Below are 22,245 nucleotides of genomic sequence, written 5' to 3'. Positions count from 1 at the left end.
CCACACAGATTTCCTTCTTCCTGCCTAAACTGGGTGCCTAGATCAATTGCAGAGAAGAGCTGTGTGCCATGACTCCCGGAGTCGGCCCCGGAGAGGCTACTGTATTTCCCTGAATCCAAGACTAGGTTTTTTCCAAGTTCTTTGAGGTTCGAAAGCGGGTGTCTTAATTCAGGGTCCTCTTCCTTTTAGGGTAAATAGTATAACCCATATTTAACCCATATTTTCAAAGGGGGTCATCTTAAATTCAGGGTCATCTTCTATTTGGGTAAATATGGGAGGGGCAAAGCATTTCCTCTAGTGGCCAGTCCCTCTCCACTCTTCCTAGCCACAACTTCACTTGTGGGTCCTTCTCCTTTATGGGCATCTCTGCTCCGTTTACATGGAAAATTAGGAGCTAGATTAGATCCCCTCATTTTGACTATCCACCAATGCGGGGCTTCTCCCACAGAGGTCCAGTATTCCCTCTAACAGTAAATCCCAGATGTTGAGGACTACAATTCTCATAATCCCCAGCCAAAAGCCATTGCAGCTGGGAATGCTGGGAGTCGTCGTCAACATCTGGGAATCCCTCTTAGAGGGAACACTGCTGAGGTCCCCAGCTGTAGTTGGACTACAGCCCCCATCATCCTCGGCCATGATGGCTGAAGGCTGATGGGTTTTGTAGTCCAACATCTGAGGACTCGTGTTTAAAAACTCCTGCACCAAAATTTACACACAGGGGCCAAACCACACAATTATTTCACACACCATGCTCCCTGGTTGCTTTTTTTAAAAAAAATTGCATTTAAATACATATTTTTCTTAAATGAAGCTTTGTACATAGGAAGCTGCTTTAGACTGAGTCAGATCCTTAGTCCATATAACTGACTGGCAGCTGCTCTCCAAGGTACCAGGCAGGAGTCTCTCCCAGCCCTACCCAGAGATGCTGCCAGGGTTGAACCTGGGACCTTCTACATGCAGAGATGCTCTTCCACTGAGTGATGACCCCAACGCCAACAGCCCTTTTGTATGCTTTACACTGGAAGTTGCCTTCTACTGAGTCAGACCCTTGGTCCATCTCACTCAGTATTGTCTACACTGACTGGCAGCAGCCCTCTTCAGGATTTCAAACAGGAGTCTTTCCCAGCTACTTGGAGATGCTGCCAGGGATTGAACCGGCGACCTTCTGTATACAGAGCGGATGCTCTGCCACTGTGTGGTCCACCCATCCCATCATTCCTCTTTCTAGTTTTACAGCGTTACATCGGCATGAAGAGGATTTCCCTCCTTCATTGGAAGAGACAACCGACTCTGTATAGCTGATTGCTAACGGGTGTGGACATTATGCACTGCACAACCTTCTAGAGGTTTCAGACCGTCGTTTTCCTCTGCAACTACCGTGGGCGTCGCTTTTTCTTTAAGGAAGCAAACTTGGGGGCAAAAGCCCCCGCAAGACATTTTCTACTTTCATCACTGCCAAGAGGTGACCAGAGCTGTGGTATAAAGCAGGGTTTCTCAGACTTGGGTCCCCGGAGGATCTTGAACTACAGCTCCTATCACCTCCTGCCAAAAGCCGCTGTGGCAGGGGATGATGGGAGTTGTGATCCAACAACATCTGGGGACCCAAAGTTCAAGAAACCCTGCTGTAAAAGGATTCAGAAACACATTCTGAAATGGAGGCATTCTTCGGAGCAGATGACCTGTAGTGAAAGAGGGAACTCGAGTGCTTTTTTTCTTTGGGGAAAGGATGGGATTGGGTGGGGTCCTTGCCAGTCTGTTCCCCAAAGGCCCATCAGAAAATAGCTTAGAGAATTTTAAAAAGCATTAGGCAATTCAAGGAAGATAGGTCTACCGACAGCTATGAGTCAGGACCTAAACGAAACCTTCAGATTCCAGGGGCAGTGCACCTCGGAATACCAAATGCAACAGGAGAGATGTATGCCTTCTGCTTGGAAGCTTGATGGCAGACTCTCATTCGCATAGTCCTCAGTGTCCTGCAAATGGAGTAAATGTTGTTCCTGATCATGGAGGCTCTGTTTCTTAGCTTCTGGGGCGAATCACTTTTCTCCATGAATTTGTTCTAACTTTTTTTTTTTTAAGTCATCGAAGTTAGTAGCCATTGTCACATCCTGTGGCAATGTGACAGAGTAATCACTTTGTTGGAACTTAAGGATCGTGACCTGTCTGAAGAATCACGACCCACTTCAGGGCTTCTCTCCTGAAACAGGGACTGTGGGTGCTAAAACTGTCAGCGGGACGGTGGGGCACAGGGGCGGGAGAGCAGAAGGAAGGAACCCAAATCCCACACCCTCCAAGTGATGCAGAGAGGTTCCCCATCCCAGGCATGAAGCCCCCACCCAAATATGGGCTTCTCCTTTCTCAGTGGTCCCATCTCCTCCTTGCTGCGAAGATGATTCTTGGGGAAATGACTTGGAGAAGTGCAGAGGTGACAAAGCTCATGCTTGGGGAAGCAAGGAGAGGGGGCCTGCTGGCAGCTATTGCTGGGGAGGGGGACTGACTTGATGGCCTGCTAGCTGGAAGATTGTCCCACCCCCACCCCACCCAGCTTCCCTGCCTCCTGGGTTGCAAAGAGGGAGAAGAGAGGGAGTTGAAATCCCTCACCACAGGGTTCTCAAACCTGGAGGTTGCCAGACTACAACTCCCATCACCCCCTGCCAAACCATGGGGATGATGGGCATTGTAGTCCGATGGCCTCTGGAGGCCCAAGCTTGAGAACCTCTGACTTCGAGGCTTCCACTTCAGGCCCAGAGAGTGAGCGACTGCCTTGGCGAGGACTTGGCCGTGATTCGCTGCTTTCCGGCCCAGGTGCCTTGGGGTCGCAGAAGGGGTGGAGCAACCCTGCCTTGCTGCCACCGTCGCTGGTTTCTGCTGCATGGGACTCTTCCTCCAAGGCAGAGAGCTGACCGGGGAGCAGCCAAGGAAGCCAGTGAGGAGGCAGCTGGTGGCAGGTCCGTCCCGTCCACTAGGCAGACCTAGGTGGCCGTCTAGGGCGCCAGTTCTTGGGGGGGCGCTACAAGCCTCCCTTTCCCTCTCCAAGGAACCACTCGCATGCCTGACGTGCTGGAGTGCCCATGCGCTCTCCTCCCTGGAGGGGGAGTGGGGGGCACGGGGGGAGGGCGGAAAGAAAGAACGTGCCGGTGAAGCCAACCTTGCCTTGTTTTACTCGCTGCCTCCCATCTAAAACTCTCTCCCATCCTAGCGAACGAGCCAGCTGTGCACCTCGAGTTAAAGCCGGGGTGGTGGTGGTGCTGAACCCAAATGTTGCCCACGGTGACAAAAACCCTGGAGCCTGCCCTGGCTAGTGATCCTCGTTGCTGCCAAGGAGCTCTTGCTGGTGGGTTTTGGCAAGCCGCTGGTGACCCTGGCTCCTGATACTGGCAGTGTCTGCTTGATGCTCTCTGTTAGGATCCCTCCCCCCTTGAATGGAATCCAAACAGAACTTGGGGGATCTCCCCACCACATGCCACGAGCCCTATCACCCAAATAAGTTCCCCACTATTCAGAGGGACGTTTCTGATTCCAGGCCATGTTTAGGCCATTTGGAACTATAAGTGACTTTCACCTTATTTTATACTGCCAACTGTGCTACACTGTATGTATGTGTGTATGTATGTATTTTGCAACAGTTTGTGTACTCCTTGTGTTCAGATTAGTTGTCTATGTGCTGCAGTTTCACTAGAGGGTAGGGATAATATATAATGTGATCCAAGGCACCACATTCAAATTCCTGATAATCACAGCTTTAAAGGGGGGGCGAGATGTGCAAATCAATTCAAATTTGAATCGATTTGACTCGAATCTGGGTGATTTGTGAGATTCGAATTCAATTTGATTACCATTTGGCACCTTTTAAAAGCTATTCAGGTCCCCTGATTGGTTTAAAAAGGCACCAAAACAGGGTCGAATCAATTTGAATTTGATTCAAATCGAATTTTCAGACCAGATTCAAATTTTATTTGAATTCTAAACTCATTTTCAGAATTCAATTCTAATTCTAAATGAATTGAAAAATTCATTTTGTGCACCTCTCTTTAAAAACAACACCACCCAAGTTACTAGTCCTTATGGCTGCAAAGACAGAGAACAAAGGCCATGGAAGGGGGTGATCAGGTAAGTATGCATAGCTTTTCAGCTAATTAAACAAACAGGTAAGCTGTCCTCAGTCAATGTTGGGTAAATTTTGCAGTTTGTGTCGGAAGGAAGTCAAGTCCTGAGCCATTTTGGAGGGGCGGTATAGAAACTGGATAGATAGATAGATAGATAGATAAGATAAAATAAAAGTAGGTCCTAACACTAATACATAGACACAAAGAAAACAAAAAATAAACCCCAGAGTAGATAAAATGTCAGCTGATGATCCAACAATAAATGAAAAGGTTCTAGCTTTCTACAGCTTTCTACAGGCTCGTTCTCATTATCACAAAAGCATCTGCTAAAAGTTAAATCTGAGATTAATCCGGCTGCTTGCTCCCAATTGCCATGCCAGCTGCAAGAACCTGGAACTTTTCCTCGGTGTCATGCTGCCAATATGCTAGCCCAACTTTTAACTGAGAGACAATCATAGTTCAAATCCTACATTAATGATCTAGGTTAAATGTCAGGTTAAACCTGACATCAACAGGAACGCCCAGGTTCTTGGAATCTTCACCTTAGATTTAATGTTTAACAGACATTGCCATGATCACGATAACCACTCCTCAAAAGGCCTTAAAACTAACCCATATAATCAGAAAAACAGTATTCCATAACAAAGTTCCAAATGTGGGGTGGTGTTTTTTTTCATTTTTACTTTGATCAATTAGCTGTTCTTCAATTGCTTTTTAAAAATTCAACTATGTACAACTGTGATAAACTCATAATATTGGATGTGATAGTTTACATTATTTGCTCATGAAATAAGCTATAAATATGCACCTGAAAAGCAGGCAACGATCATCATGGCCTGACTGTTTCTCCCAACTTTAAAAATACTTCCAGGGTCCCTGTTTAGCAGCAATGCATGTTCCATATCTTAGTCTGAATAAAATTGTCAGAGGTTGGGAAAGGGACATTGATGTCCTACAGAGCTTGGCTTTCCACTTCTGAGGTGCAAGTGGGCTAACTTATGAACCGTCTAACTGATTTGAACCAAATTTGCTACAGCGGTAGGGAGAAACGGTCTCCCTTTTGGGATGACCAAATGCCACAATGGGATGCCACAATGGCGTAGTTTGTGATGATGTCGTCTACCCCAGTTCAAGATGCAGGACACGCGAATGGTTGAGGTACAAATGGGCTAACTTGTGGACTGCCTAACCGGCTGGAACCAGATTTGGTACAGCTGCTCTCAATGGCATAGTTTTTTTATGCCATCCACCGATTCAAGATGGTGGACATGTCAACATTTGAAGTGTAAGTGAGCTAACTTATGAACTGCCCAACCAATTTGAGCCAAATTTGCTACAGCCGTGGGGGCACATAGGGACACCTCACTGTTGTAGTTTGTGATGATCTCATCCACTCCAGTTCAGATGGAGGATGCGTGAATAGTTGAGGCACAAGAAGGCTAGCTTGTGAACCACCTGATTTGAACCAAATTTGCTACAGTTGTAGGGGCATATAGGGACACCTCAATAGTCTCATTTGTGATGATGTCATCCACCCCATTTCAAGATGGTGGACATATGAATGGTTGAGGCACAAGTGGGCTAATTTGTGGACTTCCTAACTGATTTGAATCAAATTTGGTACAGTTCTAGTGAGTGAAACATAGGGACACCTCAACGGCGTAGTTTGTGGTACCATCCACCCCAATTCAAGATGCAGGCCTGTGAACATTTAAGGCTGAAGTGGGCTAACTTGTGAAGATGGTAATTATCAATTATGATTCTTGGGAAAGGAAAGGAGGAAGATTACAGGTGAAACTCGGAAAATTAGAATATCGTGCAAAAGTCCATTAATTTCAGTAATGCAAATTAAAAGGTGAAACTGATATATGAGACAGACGCATTACATGCAAAGTGAGATAAGTCAAGCCTTAATTTGTTATAATTGTGATGATCATGGTGTACAGCTCATGAACACCCCAAATCCACAATCTCAGAAAATTAGAATATTACATGGAACCAAGAAGACAAGGATTGAAGAACAGAACAATATCAGACCTCTGAAAAGTATAAGCAAGCATATGTATTCAGTACTTGGTTTGGGCCCCTTTTGCAGCAATTACTGCCTCAATGCGGCGTGGCATGGATGCTATCAGCCTGTGGCACTGATGAGGTATTATGGAAGACCAGGATGCTTCATTAGTGGCCTTCAGCAATTCTGCATCGTTTGGTCTCATGTCTCTCATCCGTCTCTTGGCAATGCCCCATAGATTCTCTATGGGGTCAGGTCAGGCGAGTTTGCTGGCCAATCAAGCACAGTACACTGTATACTTTTCTGAGGTCCGATATTGTTCTATTCTTCAATCCTTGTCTTCTTGGTTCCATGTAATATTCTAATTTTCTGAGATTGTGGATTTGGGGTTTTCATGAGCTGTATGCCATGATCATCACAATTATAACAAATTAAGGCTTGACTTATCTTGCTTTGCATGTAATGCGTCTGTCTCATATATCAGTTTCACCTTTTAATTTGCATTACTGAAATTAATGGACTTTTGCACGATATTCTAATTTTCCGAGTTTCACCTGTAGTTCTTACTTGAACAACTCTTTTATAATCTACACAGCTTTTGGGGCCCAGAATCCGAGATGCCAGGGTGCAGAATTTTAATGGTGTGTTATGTTGTGTCAAGGGGTATGAAATGATGGACTTTCCTGAACTCATCTGGGAGGATGTGACCTTGGAAGCAGTGCCTGCTTTTTCTTCCAGGAGAGCTGGTCTTGTGGTAGTAAGCATGACTTGTCCCCCTTAGCTAAGCAGGGTCCACCCTGGTTGTATATGAATGGGAGACTCCATGTGAGCACTGTGAGATATTCCCCTTCGGAGATGGGGCTGCTCTGGGAAGAGGATCTGCATGCTTGCAGGCAGAAGGTTCCAAGTTCCCTCCCTGGCAGCATCTCCAAGATAGGGCTGAGAGAGACGCCTGCTTGCAACCTTGGAGAAGCCACTGCCATTCTGTGTAGACAATACTGAGCAAAATGGACCAGTGGTCTGACTCAGTATAAGGCAGCTTCCTATGTTCCCCTGGGGTTTCTGGAATGCAGCACTGCTACTGGGGAAACCAGGAATTCCTTGAGAAAAACAGGAGTTCCTATTCCAGCCTCTTCCTTGGCTGAAGCACTCCCTGCAGTTTTCTTGGCTGCATCTGAATATAGTCTTTACGACCACAGTTAAGACGGGGTGTGTTGTGCATGGAGCCTGGGAGGGTGCTCAAAGTATTGTGAGGCTGGTCTCGTGGCAGCAAGCGTGACTTGTCCCCTTTGCTAAGCAGAGTCTGCTCTGGTTTGCATTTGAATGGGAGACATATGTGAGCGCCATAAGATATTCCCCTTAGGGGAGGGAGCCACTCGGGGAAGAGCAGAAGGATCCCTCCCTGGCAGCATCTCCAAGACAGGGCTAAGAGAGACTCCTACCTGCCAACTTGGAGAAGCCGCTGCCAGTCTGTGTAGACAATACTGAACTAAATGGACCAATGGTCTGACTCGGTATAAGGCAGCTTCCTATGTTCCTATGCTCATATCCCATACGAGTCATTGGAGCAAACCAGGGCCTTTGTGGCCACATTGAAAGTCCCTGCTGGTTGCTTCTGGCCATGTTTGACTAGCTTTAGGCCTTTGGTGGCCTTCCAGCTAAGAGATGTTAGGACCATTGTTTGCAGCGCCATCACAATCTCCTGCTGAAATGCACGCATAGCAATGGACTTGATATCAAGAGTACTTGAAGGATAAGGCATTCCCCAAAATGTCCCATGATCATCACAGTTTGGGACAAGACCAGTGCTAAATCAACCTCAACACAAGAGCTAGGGGCTCCAGATTGGGTGATCTGCATACATTAGGCACATGGGCTGTCACCTGGCCAAGGAATGTTGTGCAATGTTCACAATTAAATATTGTGACATATTGTGCAAGGCTGCATTTGCAAGTGCAAAAAAGTGTACAAATGCCATTATACAAGGGAAATCCCATTATTTCCAATAGGATTCCTGGCCGCTCTGCGCTTGTGCACAAACACAATGCCACAAGTTGCACGCTGTAGCCAGTGGGTGGCTACTGGGAAGCCTCAATTTTCTTTTGCCCTGACAAATTGCCCAGCGCCACCTGTGATTGATTGATTGATTAAGTGCCATCAAGTCAGTGTTGACTCTTAGCGACCACATAGATAGATTCTCTACAGGATGATCTATCTTCCACTTGGCCTTTAAAGTCTCTCAGTGGTGCCTTCATTGCTGTCGTTATTGAGTCCATCCTCCTTGCTGCTGGTTGTCCTCTTCTTCTCTTTCCTTCAACTTTCCCCAGCATGATGGGCTTCTCAAGGGAGCTGGGTCTTTGCATAATGTGTCCAAAGTATGATAGTTTGAACCACTTTTTTTTTATTTTTACAACAAATATATCCAAGGGGGAAATGCAGTTTAAAATGAGGTTTGGACTCTGGGAGCAAACGTCAAGTGCTAAGCTTCTGGGCTGTACCCGGGCACTCAGCCTGGGAAGACTCTGGCACTAAAAACATATTGAGCTTGCATAGCCATAGAGCAGGGATTCTCAACGTTGGGTCCCCAGATGGTACTGGACTTCAGCTCCCATAATCCCCAGCCCCAATGGTCTTTGGTTGGGGATTATGGGAGTTGAAGTCCAATAACAACTGGAGACCCTACGTTGAGAATCTCTGCCAGAGAGGATACCCAGAGAAGGCTGGCTATGGGTCTGAAAATATGTCAGCCAGCAAGGGAGCAACAATGGAAGAGGGGTGTGTCTTCATCAACACAGGAACGTAGGAAGCTGCCTTCTACTGAGTCAGACCCTTGGTCCATCTAGCTCCGTATTGTCTGCACAGACTGGCAGCGGCTTCTCTAAGGCTGCAGGCAGGAGTCTCTCTCAGCCCTATCTTGGAGATGCTGCCAGGGAGGGAACTTGGAACCTTCTGCAGGCAAGCAGGCAGGTGCTCTTTCCAGAGTGGCCCTATCCCCTAAGGGGAATAGCTTACAGTGCTCACGCATGTCATCTCCCAGTCATATGCAACCAGGGCGGACCCTGCTTAGCAAAGGGGGCAAGGCATGCTTGCTACCACAAGACCAGCTCTCACCGACAAGACCATCGCCAGCTGGTGGACCTCCTAGAGGCATCTAGTTTGCAATTGTGAGAAACAAGATGCTGGACTAGATAGGTCCCGGGCTGATCCAGCAGGGCTGTTCGTATGTCTAAATGGGACAAGCTACTTTGTGCTGCGAGATATGCAACATGTCACAAGTCAAAGACTCAGCAAGATCTACACTGATATGTTTATTGTGGTGACCCACGTCCACTCCTGCTGACAACTCATGATAGAAAGCTTCCCTTTCATGCTCCATGCAGGAGAATCTGGTTACATGCAAAACCACTTCTGTATCTTCGCTTGTGAACAGCAGTCATTTGTACCACTACTGCCATTTGGAGAGATTTCTTTGGCAAAAGAAACAGTGCCAAGAACTGGAAGGATCACCTTGTCAGAGAATCTCCCCCCACTCCTGTTCACTCTAGCAGAGACTGACATTTCAAATTCCCACCAGTGTGTCCCCTTCTGTTCTGCCGCACAGCTGGGCATCCAAGATGGCGATTTCGCTATCAAGCTTTTGAACCTTTTGCTCTGTGCTGGTATTTCCATGTTTGCCTGTGTAAGTTTGTGTCTATATTGTACAGAAAGTCAATCAAGCTTGTATCAAGCTCCTGCAAATGTTGGACTACAAATCCCATCATCCACAACTACTGGCCAGTGGCAGGGGATGATGGGAATAGTAGTCCAGAACCAGCTGGAAAGGCCCTGCTCTGCTAAATAAGGGGATTATGTGGTCCAGCACTGACAGGCAAATATCATTCACTTGCAGAAAGAGACAGAGCAGCTACCCTAAGCATGCCACCCAGTGGGTAACTAGAGCAGGAAATCCACAATATACAGGAACATGATCAGCATTCCTACTGGATGGGCACCACCAGAGCTGTGCCTCGTTACCCAAATCTCATTTCCAACTGGTTTACAAAGGGTGTGTAACAGCATAAACATACTGTAGGTTCATATGATGATTCCCATGTAGTCCGATGTGAGAGCTATGGAGGAGAGCTGGGTAGCAAGCATAAATTGTCCCCTTTGCTAAGCAGCACCCATCCTGGTTTGCATTTGAATGGGAGACGCACATATAACTAACCTATTAGAGGATGGGGCCGCTCTAAGGAGAGCATCCGCCTGCTTGCAAGCAGAAAGTTCCAAGTTCCTTCCCTGCCTGGCAGCATCTCCAAGACAGAGCTGAGAGAGACTCCTGCCTGCAACCTTGGAGAAGCTGCTGCCAGTCTGTGTAGACAACCGTGGCCTAGACGGACCAAGGGTCTGACTCGGTATAAAGCAGCTTCCTATGGATTAAAATTTATCGATTGGGGCACAAGCTTTTATGTGGATAAAATGCTGACTAGAGGTGGCAGGCATTAATGGTAGGGGCAGAAGGCCCGATGTATCAGTCTGGTGCTGTAAATCACACATTTCCTGACTGTTGCCTTGAGTATAATGGTAAAGTGTGCCATCGAGTTGGTGTTGACTCCTTGTGACCACAGAGCCCTGGGGTTGTCTTTGGTAGAATCCAGGAGGGGCAATGGTCAACCTCTCCTGTATTCTACCAAAGATAACCCCAGGGCTCTGTGGGCGCCAGGAGTCAACACCGGCTTGACGGCACCACTTTACCACAAGACCAGCTCTCCTCCCAATCTCCAAACATTTATGACACAGCCGTGTAGACAGGTTTGCCTAACCGCTTCCCATCACTTCTCTCATGTTTTGTTCTTGCAGAATATGCCATTTTAACACAAGATTTCTCAGTGGTTCCCAGAAAAGGCACTTCTCCAAAAAAAAAAAAAAAAAAAAAGACAACCCATCAGGTTTATAAATATATATGTATGTATAAAATTCCTCTCTTCAAATTGCAGTCCCAATGCACTGATTATATACAGCCGGATCCATCCGTGCGCCATCCGGTTACTCCATACTGACATCTTTCTGAGCCTTGTAGTCTTCCACACTGGCCTACAAGAGAAAGCAAACGCAGACCCTGAGTGATGGGCTCGAGGGCTCCACTTTCAGGAGAGCAGAGCATGGGAAGGAAACACAAGAGAACCTCCGTATTTGTGGGGTTGCGTTCTCTGCTAGGGTTGTGTGTGAACCTGTTCGGAGACCCTTCTGCAGGCCTCCGAACAGGTCCGAAAGACGGGTGTGTGTGTGTATCTTTAAGGACCGGGGAGGACGCTCTTACCCCTCCCTCCACGTTTCCCCCACCGGCACTGCATTTTCAAAGCGTCCGGCGGGACAGCAGCGTACCTCCCTGCCGGCCCGTTGACTCCTTGGACTGGAAGTGACAGGAAGTACACAGTGCGCATGCGCATGTCGGGCACGTGTGCACATGCACGTTGCGAGGAATAAATGGGATGGCAGGGAGATATGCTGCCGCCCAGGGGCGTAGCAAGGTTGGAGTGGACCCAGGGACAAGATTTTAAAATAGGGCCCCCCCCTCCACTCACTGAAGCTCAGCTCATGAAGTAAAGGAATCTTAAATGAGGCTGAATAGTCGTAACAAAAAGCATAGTTATATATATATATATATATATATATACACACACACACACACACACACACACACATATATACACACACACATATATCCTATGTGCCACAATAGAACATCATCCTAAATTATTTTTTAAAAGGTTTTGTAAATTTGTGGACGATGCAAGTCATTTACTGGTACTAGAGCAAGACATGCTGTTCTGGTAGCTCCAGGTCTTAACACGCACATCAATTTGGGAGGATGAATACAACGGAAGGAAGCCTCAGCGGGTGCACGGCTGGGGGAGTCAGTCATGTGACTTGCCTCGGGGGGACAACTGTCTCCCCTTGCCCTATTATACTTACGCCCCTGCTGCCGCCCCGCTAGACCCTTTGAAAATGCAGCGCCAGCGGGAAAAATGTGGCGTGAGGGGTAAGAGCACCCTCCCACGTCCTTGAAGATATCCACACACCCCCACCACCTTTGAACCGGCCCCCGCCGGTTCCGTGCACATCCCTATTCTCCACTGCTACCAAAACCGCCAATACGGAAGCATTGGGGCAATTAGATCCCGGGGGTTAGGTTCCTGTTCTCCATTTCTGGAAAAAATATGCCTACTCTTAAAACCAAACCATAAATGACCTCAACTGGGGGCAGAAATGGAGAAAAGGACCTGTAAAGGTAAAGTGTACTGTCAAGTCGGTGTCAACTCCTGGCGATTACAGAGCCCTGTGGTTGTCTTTGGTAGCATACAGGAGGAGTTTACCATGGCCTCCCCCCCGCGCAGCATGATGATGCCTTTCAGCATCTTCCTATATCGCTGCTGTCAGATATAGCGGTTTCCCATAGTCTGGGGAACATACCAGCGAGGATTCAAACCTGCAACCTCTGGCTTGCTAGTCAAGTCATTTCCCTCCTGTGCCATTATAGGTGGCTGAAAGGACCTGACCCACCTCAAATTTGCTAAGCACATGTTGGCACACATCCATGAGTTCCTCCAGCCCCTTCTGGAAAGTCTCGACTGCAGGGAGGCCACCTGTAGAAAAAGAGGGAGGCATTTCAGGTCAAAAACTGAAAGGTGTTTTTCAAGACACACAGACGCAGACACACCATTTGGTCATTCACACAATCAAAAACCATGTTCTACCTGGGTTTGGGAGCTGTGTGTGCTTCCAATTATTGGTTGTATGGACGCAAGCAAGGAGGAAAACCTGGGTAACTTTTCCTCCTGCTTCCAGACAATCACTTCTACCCAGGTTTTCCTCCTACCTTGCTTCCACACAACCAATAATTGGAAGCACACACAGCTCCCAAACCTGGGTAAAACACAGTTTTTGATTGTATGAATGATCCTCCCGCCCACCCATAGGAACATAGGAAGCTGCCATATACTGAGTCAGACCATTGGTCTATCTAGCTCAGTCTTGTCTTCACAGACTGGCAGCGGCTTCTCCAAGGTTGCAGGCAGGAATCTCTCTCAGGCCTATCTTGGAGATGCTGCCAGGGAGGGAACTTGGGGCCTTCTGCTCTTCCCAGAGCAGCTCCATCCCCTAAGAAGGGGAATATCTTGCAGTGCTCACACTTCTAGTCTCCCTTTCATATGTAACCAGGGTGGACCCTGCTTACCTAAGGGGACAAGTCATGCTTGCTACCACAAGACCAGCTCTCCTCCCACTCTCCCTCCCTCCCTCCCTCCCTCCCACACACATACACCCCTATGCCCAAATCAGCTGTGATAAACAGCAACCAGGGAACCCCCATTATGATGTGTGTGTGTCGTCGTCCCCCCCCCGCCATTCCATCCCACATGCCACTGTGGCCTTTATCACTCTAAATATTTATATACCACTTTTCAACAAAAATAATTCATCAAAATGGGTTTACACTGCAAAAGAAAACAGAACATGGTTCTCTGTCCCCAAAGGGCTCAACATCTTAACAGAATCTTGTGGTTTTAGCTGTAGGTTGCTTTTGTGTTCAGTTGTTTCAATGTGTGGGGTTTTTCCATTGTATTTATTGTTGTACTTCACGGCTCTATTGTTTGTGAAAACAATTTGGGATGAGGTTGTCATACAAATAAAGTATAAAGAAAACAATTATTAATATACATGCACAAACCCAAACACAACCAGCATAAGCAACAGCTCCTGCTAAGCCAGGAAAGAGGCACCTTTCAAAATGACAATTATTTTTCATTTAGCAGGAGGAGAGCAACTGGCCTTATCCAGCCCCTGCCCAGTATTTTCCCAGTGGCGGCTGCCAATGCCTGCCTTCTGTTTCTTTTATGATTCTGAGTCCTTTTGGGACAGGGAACCCTCTAATTTCCAATTTATTTTCTAAGTTAACCACTTTTAGAACTTATGCGGAATACTTGTAGAGTTAGTAGTGCCCTGGTGCAATACCAGGAGTCCTAGGAGAAGAGTTCAGGGCTTGCCTGAAGTGTGAGTGACTCGTTGCCAGTGCTACAATGACCTCACCCCACTGGCAAAGAGGAAAGTGAAGCAATCCCAGTCCAGTCCCAGAAAGCGGAGTCTTTCCACACCACACAAACAAAACAAGGCCACTTTCAGGGCAGGGAGAGAGCACAAAGGAAGCTGCCATATACTGAGTCAAACCATTTGTCTATCTAGCTCAAGATTGTCTTCACAGACTGGCAGCGGCTTCTCCAAGGTTGCAGGCAGGAATCTCTCTCAGTCTATCTTGGAGATGCTGCCAGGGAGGGAACTTGGAACCTTCTGCTCTTCCCAGAGCGGCTCCATCCCCTGAGGAGAATCTCTTCCAGTGCTCACACTTCTAGTCTCCCATTCATATGCAACTAGGGTGGACCCTGCTTAGCAAAGGAGACATGTCATGCTTGCTTCCATGAGACCAGCTCTCCATGATTGCATCCTGTTCATCACCCGATGCTGCTTGTATTCTCCAAACATCTGGTGCGGCAAGCAAAGCTCAAACAGGGGGAGAGCTGGTCTGGTGGCTGCGTTGTGCCGTCAAATCCGTGTCGACTCCTGGCGCCCACAGAGCCCTGTGGTTATCTTTGGTAGAATACAGGAGTGGCTTACCATTGCCTCCTCCCATGCAGTCTGAGATGATGCCTTTCAGCATCTTCCTATATCACTGCTGCCTGATATAGGTGTTTCCCAGAGTCTGGGAAACATACCAGCAGGAATTTGAACCAGCAACCTCTTGCTCCCTAGGCAAGTTACTTCTGCGCTGCGCCATTAGGTGGCTTGGTCTGGTGGTAGTGAGCATGCAATGCCCCCTCTGCTAAGCAGGGTCTGCCCTGGTTTGCATTTGAATGGGAGACCACGTGTGAACACTGTAGGATATTCCCCTTAGAGGGAGAGGCTGTTCTGGGAAGAGCAGAGCTTTCCAAGTTCCCACCTTGGCAGAATCTATAAGATAGGGCTGAGAGAGACTCCTGCCCACAACCTTGGAGAAGCCGCTGCCAGTCTGTGTAGACAATGCTGAGCTAGATGGACCAAGGGTCTGACTCATTATAAGGAAGCTTCCTATGTTCTTATGTTCCTATGGCCCTATTCAATCCCAACACAGCATCCCTCCCTTGGCTAGCAACCGCTTTGGGTTTCTGTTAAGACTATGAATCCTTTGCGAATAGGGGACCATTTTATTCCTATCTGCATACACTGCTTTGAGATCTTTGCAGCTGAAAAGCCGTATATAAATAGCAGTATTAACAACAGCCACTGAAGAGGTGCTGTTCAGGACCGAACAGGGATAGATGCTCTCCCCTTGCTAAATATAAGAGTCGCACTTTTTGGCATTTTGAAGCTTTGCCTAGTTAGCAGGCGTATCCTCATTTAAACAGGAGAGCTGGTTTATGAGAGGAGAACTGGTCTTGTGGTAGCAAGCATGACTTGTCCCCACAGCTAAGCAGGGTCCACCCTGGTTGCATATGAATGGGAGACTTGATGTGTGAGCATTGTAAGATATTCCCCTCTGGGGATGGAGCCGCTTTGGGAAGAGCAGAAGGTTTCAAGTTCCCTCCCTGGCAGCATCTCCAAGATAGGGCTGAGAGAGATTCCTGCCTGCAACCTTGGAGAAGCCGCTGCCAGTCTGTGAAGACAAGACTGAGCTAGATGGACCAATGGTCTGACTCAGTATATGGCAGCTTCCTATGTTCCTAAACACCAACAGGTTAGCCACAATGTTGAGTGTGGGGATTGGCGGCAGAATCTCCAGAACCCACAGTGGGATGCCAAAAGCTAAAGGCAGGCCTCGTCCAAGTGGCAATGGACTTGACTGGAGACAGCGCCTCTCATCCACGGAAGGACTCGGCAGGCTAACTCTTATTGAGTTTCCCAGCAAGCAAAACTGGCTGCTTCACCTCTGGTCTGGATCCGGAAGTTGATCTTGCTTTCGGAAGGATGGGTTATACTATAACCGCAGAACTCCACTTCGGGACTGGGGAGGGAGAAAGAGAGAGCTGTCAGCGCAAGAGAGAGAGAGACCTCGGTGTGGGCTCGGCGGAGCTGGGAGGCTCTTGAAACAGAACCAACTAGTGGGCCCAGGCGCAGAGCATCTGTGCCTCTAGTTCTCCCCCCCCCGCAAGGCAATCCCTTATGCCGCCACTTTCTCCCCTGCTGCCACTTTCTCCCCCCCCTCCAAAATAACTCCAAATAATCTCACTTCAAACTCTACACCAACGAAAGCTGGAACCCGTAGCCTCCCCAAAAGAAATGCCATTGCTAGCAGCAGATTTTTGCAAGCTACTGATGGCAGATAAAGGCCATTCTTGTGAGCATCCTAACCCTGCTCGTGTGGAGTGCCAGGATCCACACAGATCCCAGGGCTCCTGCCCAGCCGAACCCGGCTCCCAAGCCCGGCTCTTTGACGAGGTAAAGGGAGCAAGCACTCCCTGAACCCGGCTGCTGGGATCGTGTCTCCCCTTGGGCTGCACACAGCCCAAGGAGAAACAAAGAGGGACGCCTGGAGCGCCCATCTGATGGAGGCTCCTGTCAATGCAAGGCAACGTGCTCGTTCTGCAGTGCATTGTGGGATACCCAGAGACTGGGACACTTCATCCCGGCCTCTGGAATCCACACAGCATAGTGCAGCACGGATCGTCTGGGAGCCCTGTCCACACTCCCAGCAGCAGTTCCGTGCTTGTCTGGGGGCGGGTAGCCAAGTTGCACAGTGCATTGTGGGATATCCAGAGGTGGGGATGCATCGCCCCGGCCTCCGTAGCTCAACACCCTGGATTGTCTGATAGCGTGGCATTTCTCCCAGTGGCATTTCTGTGCTTGTCGTGTGTGTGTGTGTGTGTGTTTGAGCCTTTCCTTGGGGATTCTGGGCGTTGTAGTCAACAACATCTGGGGATCCCTGTTAGAGGGAACACTGGTTGGAGCAGCCTCCCCCTGCCCGCCCACGTGAATGGCCCCACATCCTCAGTTTGGATATCATACTAAACCAGGGAGGCACAACCTTGGCCCTCCAGCTACTGTTGGACTACAACTCCCATGATCCCAAGCCACAGTGGCCAATAATCCTATCATCCCCAGACACAGTGGTCAATAATCCGGGAAGATGGAGTTCCAGTTCAACATTTGCAGGAGGGCCCAGCGTGTGAAACCCTGTACTAAACCCTAGTCACGGAGGTTTATCTAGGGTCTTGTGCAGTGTTTCCCACCATGGGGCAGATCACCAGGCATGATCACTAAGAGGGACAGACACTGGGAGGAACAGAATTCGGTGGAAAGCATAAACTCTCTCTCCCAGCACCGCAGACCTATTCCAACTGGTACACTTCCCCCAACTGTTTTTAGCCATGGGAGGCCTTAATCACAGATCTGATACGGCAGCTCTAATTGCACACCGAATTAAGCCAATGTATAGTGCACCAACAGGCACTTTCCATAGGCTCAATGGCGACAATCCACCATCATTGCCGGTTTAACAGACTCTCCAAATCTAAAGCTACAGATGAGTGTGCAGTAAGGATTGTGCACAAACCATGTGCACGAACCAGTTCGTAGCCCATTTTATGGGCCTCCGAATTGGTTCGATAGGTGCTCCGGTTCGACAGGCGCATGCGCACTGGGCACTTCCAGTCAGGTGACCAACAGGGCAGCAAGGAAGTACACTGCCACCCTGCCAGACTATTTTTACACAGAGCTCCAGAGGGGGAAGTGGGGCAGGGGTGGTGGTGTATGTGCACCCTCCCCCATCCTTAAAGCTACCCCCGCCCCACCGTCGGCTCGAAGGGTGCCGGTTCCGTGCACATCCCTCATGTACAGGCTCATAGTCTCCTTATGGGGCGATACAGAGTTAGGTAACCCTCGCTGCTCCCATCATTTCAGCCGAAAGGGAACTTGCTTACTCTTTCATGATCATGTACCGAAGCGAGTTGCCAAGGGTGTGGTCCTCATCGTGCAGCACAAACGTAACACAGCTCTTATCAGATCCTTCCGCACGGACCTGCCGGGAGAGGCACAAGGCAGGCAAGAATATCATCAGATCCCTCAAAACGTGCCCTGACCTTCAGTGAGCAGTGAAGGGGCTCAATGTGGCAGTAGGTGGATAAAACCCCTTCATCAAGAAAAGCAGCAGGATAGACCCATCTGGATGCTATCGCCGATGTGTTCCAGGACGCCACCATTTTCTTTTAAAATTTATAGACGGCCTTTCACTATCAGCCTCAAGGCAGTACACAGGATAAGACATACAGGATTATCATCCTAAAACAACAGAAGCAAAAGCAGCATAGCAAAAAAAGGAGCAGTATTTTAAAAGAAGAAGTATACATAAGAACAGCCCTGCTGGATTAGGCCCAAGGAAGTCTATCTAGTTCAGCATCTTGTTTCCCACAGTGGCCCACCAGATGCCCCTGAGAATCCCACAGGCAGAGGGTGAGGGCACCCCCTCTTGGTATTTAGAGGCATTTAGAGGTATTAGACCGGTTCGGCGCTCCTTTTTTGGAGCTCCGAACCAGTCCGGACAGCCAGCATTTGAGCTGGTTTGAAGGGCGGGGCGGGGTCTCTTTAAGGGGCAGGGAATGTTCTTCCTACCTGTCCCTCCCTGCCCCACCACTCAGCTATGAGCGTGGTGATACTGAATGCAGCTCCAAGCAGGGAGCTGCATTCCCAAGCAGAAAAGTGAGCGCTGGAGGGGAAAAAGCAGTGGGGCAGGGAGGGACAAGTAGGAAGAACCTTCCCTGTCCTTTAAAGTGAACCCCACCCACACACCATCCCAGGAGTGCACGGAATCCACTCTCCACTCCGTGGCAGCAAGGGCTGGATTTGGCAGCAAGCATGTTGACTTGCATTTAAGAGGACCATGTGGCCCAGCCTAATGGCGCTGGGTCACTCTTTCAGCTCTCCTGCCTCTGCTCCTTCTCACTGTCTGGCGCTGCAGGAGAATGCTAGCCCTAACTACCTCCCCCACCACAGGGGATGCAGCCGCTCCGGGAAGAGCAGAAGGTTCCAAGTTCCCTCCCTGGCAGCATCTCCAAGATGGGGCCGAGAGAGACTCCTGCCTGCAACCTTGCAGAAGCCACTGCCAGTCAGTGTAGACAATCCTGAGCTAGATGGACCAGTGGTCTGACTCAGTATATGGCAGCTTCCTATGTAATGGAGAGGACAAACTGCAGCTTGGGGGGCGGGATGAGCTCCCAAACTCTGCGGAGCAATATTTGGGTGCCAAGTCTGGGCCCCTCTTCCTCAATGGTGGAGGGGGCGGAGGTGAAGAAATGTTCACCAGCCAGACAAAAAAATTTCTTGTCGAGCCTTGTTGGTATATTATACATCAGGATTTCCCCAAACTTGTCAGGCATCATTTTTCACTCGTCTCAGACATGGAGACTAGTGGATTTCCTGGGAGGGGGTAAGTACGAACAACTCCACAGAGCCACCGGTGCCCTTTCCAGACCTAAGCGGGCCCGGTGCCTATCCTCCATTCGCACACTGCATCAAGGTTCTCGTTACTACAGTCAAAACTGTGAATATCATAACGCCCCTATACAAACTGGCCATACTTGGAGTACTGCATACAGTTCTGGTCACCATATCTGAAGAAGGACATAATAGAAGGTTCCGAAGAGGGCCACCAAGATGATCAGGGTCCTGCAGCACCTTCCTTATGAGGCAAGGCTACATCTAGTGGGACTTTTTAGTTTAGAGGGAAAGTGACTGAGAGGGAAAATGACAGAGGTCTCCAGAGAGGAGGGCTGGTCTTGTGGTAGCAAGCATGACTTGTCCCCTTAGCTAATCAGGGGCTGCCCTTGTTGCATATGAATGGGAGACCTGATGTGTGAGCACTGTCAGAGATTTCCCTTAAGGGATGGAGCAGCTCTGGGAAGAGCAGAAGGTTCCCAAGTTCCCTCCCTGGCTTCTCCAAGATAGGGCTGAGAGAGATTCCTGGCTGCAGCCTTGGAGATGCCACTGCCAGTCTGTGAAGACAATACTGAGCTAGATAGACCAATGGTCTGACTCCGTATATGGCAGCTTTCTATGTACAAAATTATGCACGATGCAGAGGAAGTTGATAAAGAGAATTTTTTCTCCCTCTTGCATAACACTAGAACCAGGAGTCATCCCATGAAATTGATTGCCAAGAAATTTAGCACCAACAAAAGGAAGTACTTCTTCACACAACACATAGTCAACCTATGGATTTCTCTGCCACAAGATGTAGTGAGAGCCAACTGCCGTGGATGGCTTTAAGAGGGGTTGAGATAAATTCATGGAGGACTGGCCTATCAATGGCTGAGGGCTATAGGCCACCTCCAGCCTCAGAGGCAAGACACCTCTGAGTACCAGTTGCAGGGGAGTAACAGCAGGGGGGAGGGCATGCCCTCAGCTCTTGTCTGTGGGCTCCCCAGAGGCATCTGGTGGGCAACTGTGTGAAGCAGGATGCTGGACTAGATAGGCCTTGGGCCAGATCCAGCAAGGCTGTTCTTCAGTTCTAGGTGTACCAAGGTCTTGCCCAGTAGATGGTAGCTTCCTAGGGGAAGGGGCCATTGCTCAGTGGAAGAGTATCTGCTTTGAATGCAGAAGGTCTCAGGTTCACTCCGCAGCAGCATTTCCAGCTAGAGCCGAGAGAAACCCCTGCCTGGAAGTCATAGGGGAGGAGAGCTGCCCTTATGGGAGCAAGCATGAATTGCCCCCTTTGCAAAGCAGGGTCTGCCCTGGATTACCGGTACATTTGGATGGGGGACGACGTGTGAGAGCACTGTCAGAGATTCCCCTTAAGGGATGGGACCACTCTGGGGAATGTATTTGCCTGCTTGCATGCAAAAGGTTCTAAGTTCCCTACCTGGCATCTCCAAGATAGTGCAGAGCCACTCTCCTGCTTGCAACCTTGGAGAAGCCGCTGCCAGTCAGCGTAGGCAATACTGAGCTAGATGGACCAATGATCAGCTCAGTAGGTGGCAGCTTCCTAAGTTTCTACATTATTCCACCTCCATCCCTGAAATCAAGGAGGCCTACCACTGCCCGGGGAGGCTCCCAGAACTTCAGCTCCTTAGAAGAAAGACAGGATACAATCCTAATAAACGGACTGCAGAAATGCTAGCGAGAGAGAGAAGGCTTCACCTGTTGAGTGTCCGCAGCTGTTACAGACACAGGAGCGCTGCCTGCACCCCCAAACCCACAACTGGCCATCTTACCCCGTGGCACAACTCCTATGGCGCACGTGATGAGGTCTGGGTGCCATAGGTGCTGCTTCTTCACCCAGCAAGCATTGCCTGGGGAGCGACGCGTCTCTCTGTGTGGCAGTTTTGCACTAATTGGGGGAGGGGAAAACGTTTGGTCAAAGGTGCTACCTTTCCTAGGCGGAGAGGGAAAGCTTCACCAGTTGAACTTCAGCCTGCCAAAGGAAGGTATTACATGCACAGGAGGAGCCCTGCAAAAAGGTGGTAATCTCAGACCACTGGTCCTAGCCGCCGTACAGCCCGCAATCACCCCACTCACCATCTGCAGCACCGACGGCTTCTTCTTGCCCTCTTCGTCGCCCATCTTCAAGCCGGCACGCCGACGAGCGCCAAGGACGCTGGGAGTTGTAGTTCCAGGCCAGGCCTCAGTTCCCGTCGTTCCCCGCCGGCATGCCTCACATTTCGCGAGAGCCAGAGCTTTGCCGCAAAAAAAGCGACAGCAGGGAGAGGGTTAATCCACAGGGCATAGGGGGCGGGTTCTGCCCGCTCTCGACCAATCCGGCCGGCGCCTCAACCAGTTTTACGTTCAGCGACTGCCTACTACGACAACTCCCGAGAGGCAGCGCGGCAAGCAGCCCGCGTTTTGTTTTGCCTTCCTTGGCAAAGCCGATGTAAAAAATAAGATATTTATCTAATTTTTAAAAAATCAAGAAAATATTGCAATATAAGATTGCAGTAACGGGAAAATGTCTTTTGCAGCTTGGAATTCATTAAGATACAGGAGCAGTTCAAAACTGTGCCGTGATGTAAGAAAGAGTTTTGAGGATCTTTAATTTAAAACATATTCTACACATGATTTATAAATGATTCACATGATTTATAAATTATAAATCCACAAAGTTACAACTTTAAAGGTCTGCAGCAGCATTAC

The 22,245-nt window shown here is 48.9% G+C and overlaps 1 protein-coding gene across 1 annotated transcript; it reads right to left on the bottom strand.

Annotated features, from left to right (window-relative positions):
* Window positions 1–11,041: 11,041 nt before the first annotated feature.
* On the bottom strand, window positions 11,042–21,787 carry LOC128335273 (DNA-directed RNA polymerases I and III subunit RPAC2-like). Its single transcript, XM_053273263.1, has 5 exons — window positions 21,634–21,787; window positions 18,045–18,142; window positions 16,053–16,129; window positions 12,661–12,743; window positions 11,042–11,190 (listed from the first exon to the last, which is right to left on the bottom strand). Exons 1-5 carry the CDS (start codon window positions 21,676–21,678, stop codon window positions 11,143–11,145), a joined length of 351 nt encoding a protein of 116 aa, XP_053129238.1. The 5' UTR covers window positions 21,679–21,787; the 3' UTR covers window positions 11,042–11,142.
* Between the last annotated feature and the right edge of the window lie 458 nt (window positions 21,788–22,245).

Source organism: Hemicordylus capensis, chromosome 11 (assembly GCF_027244095.1).
Source record: "Hemicordylus capensis ecotype Gifberg chromosome 11, rHemCap1.1.pri, whole genome shotgun sequence".
NCBI lineage: Eukaryota > Metazoa > Chordata > Lepidosauria > Squamata > Cordylidae > Hemicordylus > Hemicordylus capensis.
This window is presented reverse-complemented; position numbering and strand designations above follow the sequence as displayed.

Bases quoted from the DNA above. Each gene is read 5' to 3' on its own strand.
- LOC128335273 (XM_053273263.1), bottom strand. From the start codon at position 21,678: ATGGGCGACGAAGAGGGCAAGAAGAAGCCGTCGGTGCTGCAGATG. The intron at 16,130-18,044 runs GTAAGCAAGTTC...CTCCCTCCCCAG, and splicing joins CGGTACATGATCATGAAAGA to TCCCGAAGTGGAGTTCTGCG. The intron at 11,191-12,660 runs GTGGGTCAGGTC...TTTCTCTTGTAG, and splicing joins ATGTGCTTAGCAAATTTGAG to GCCAGTGTGGAAGACTACAA.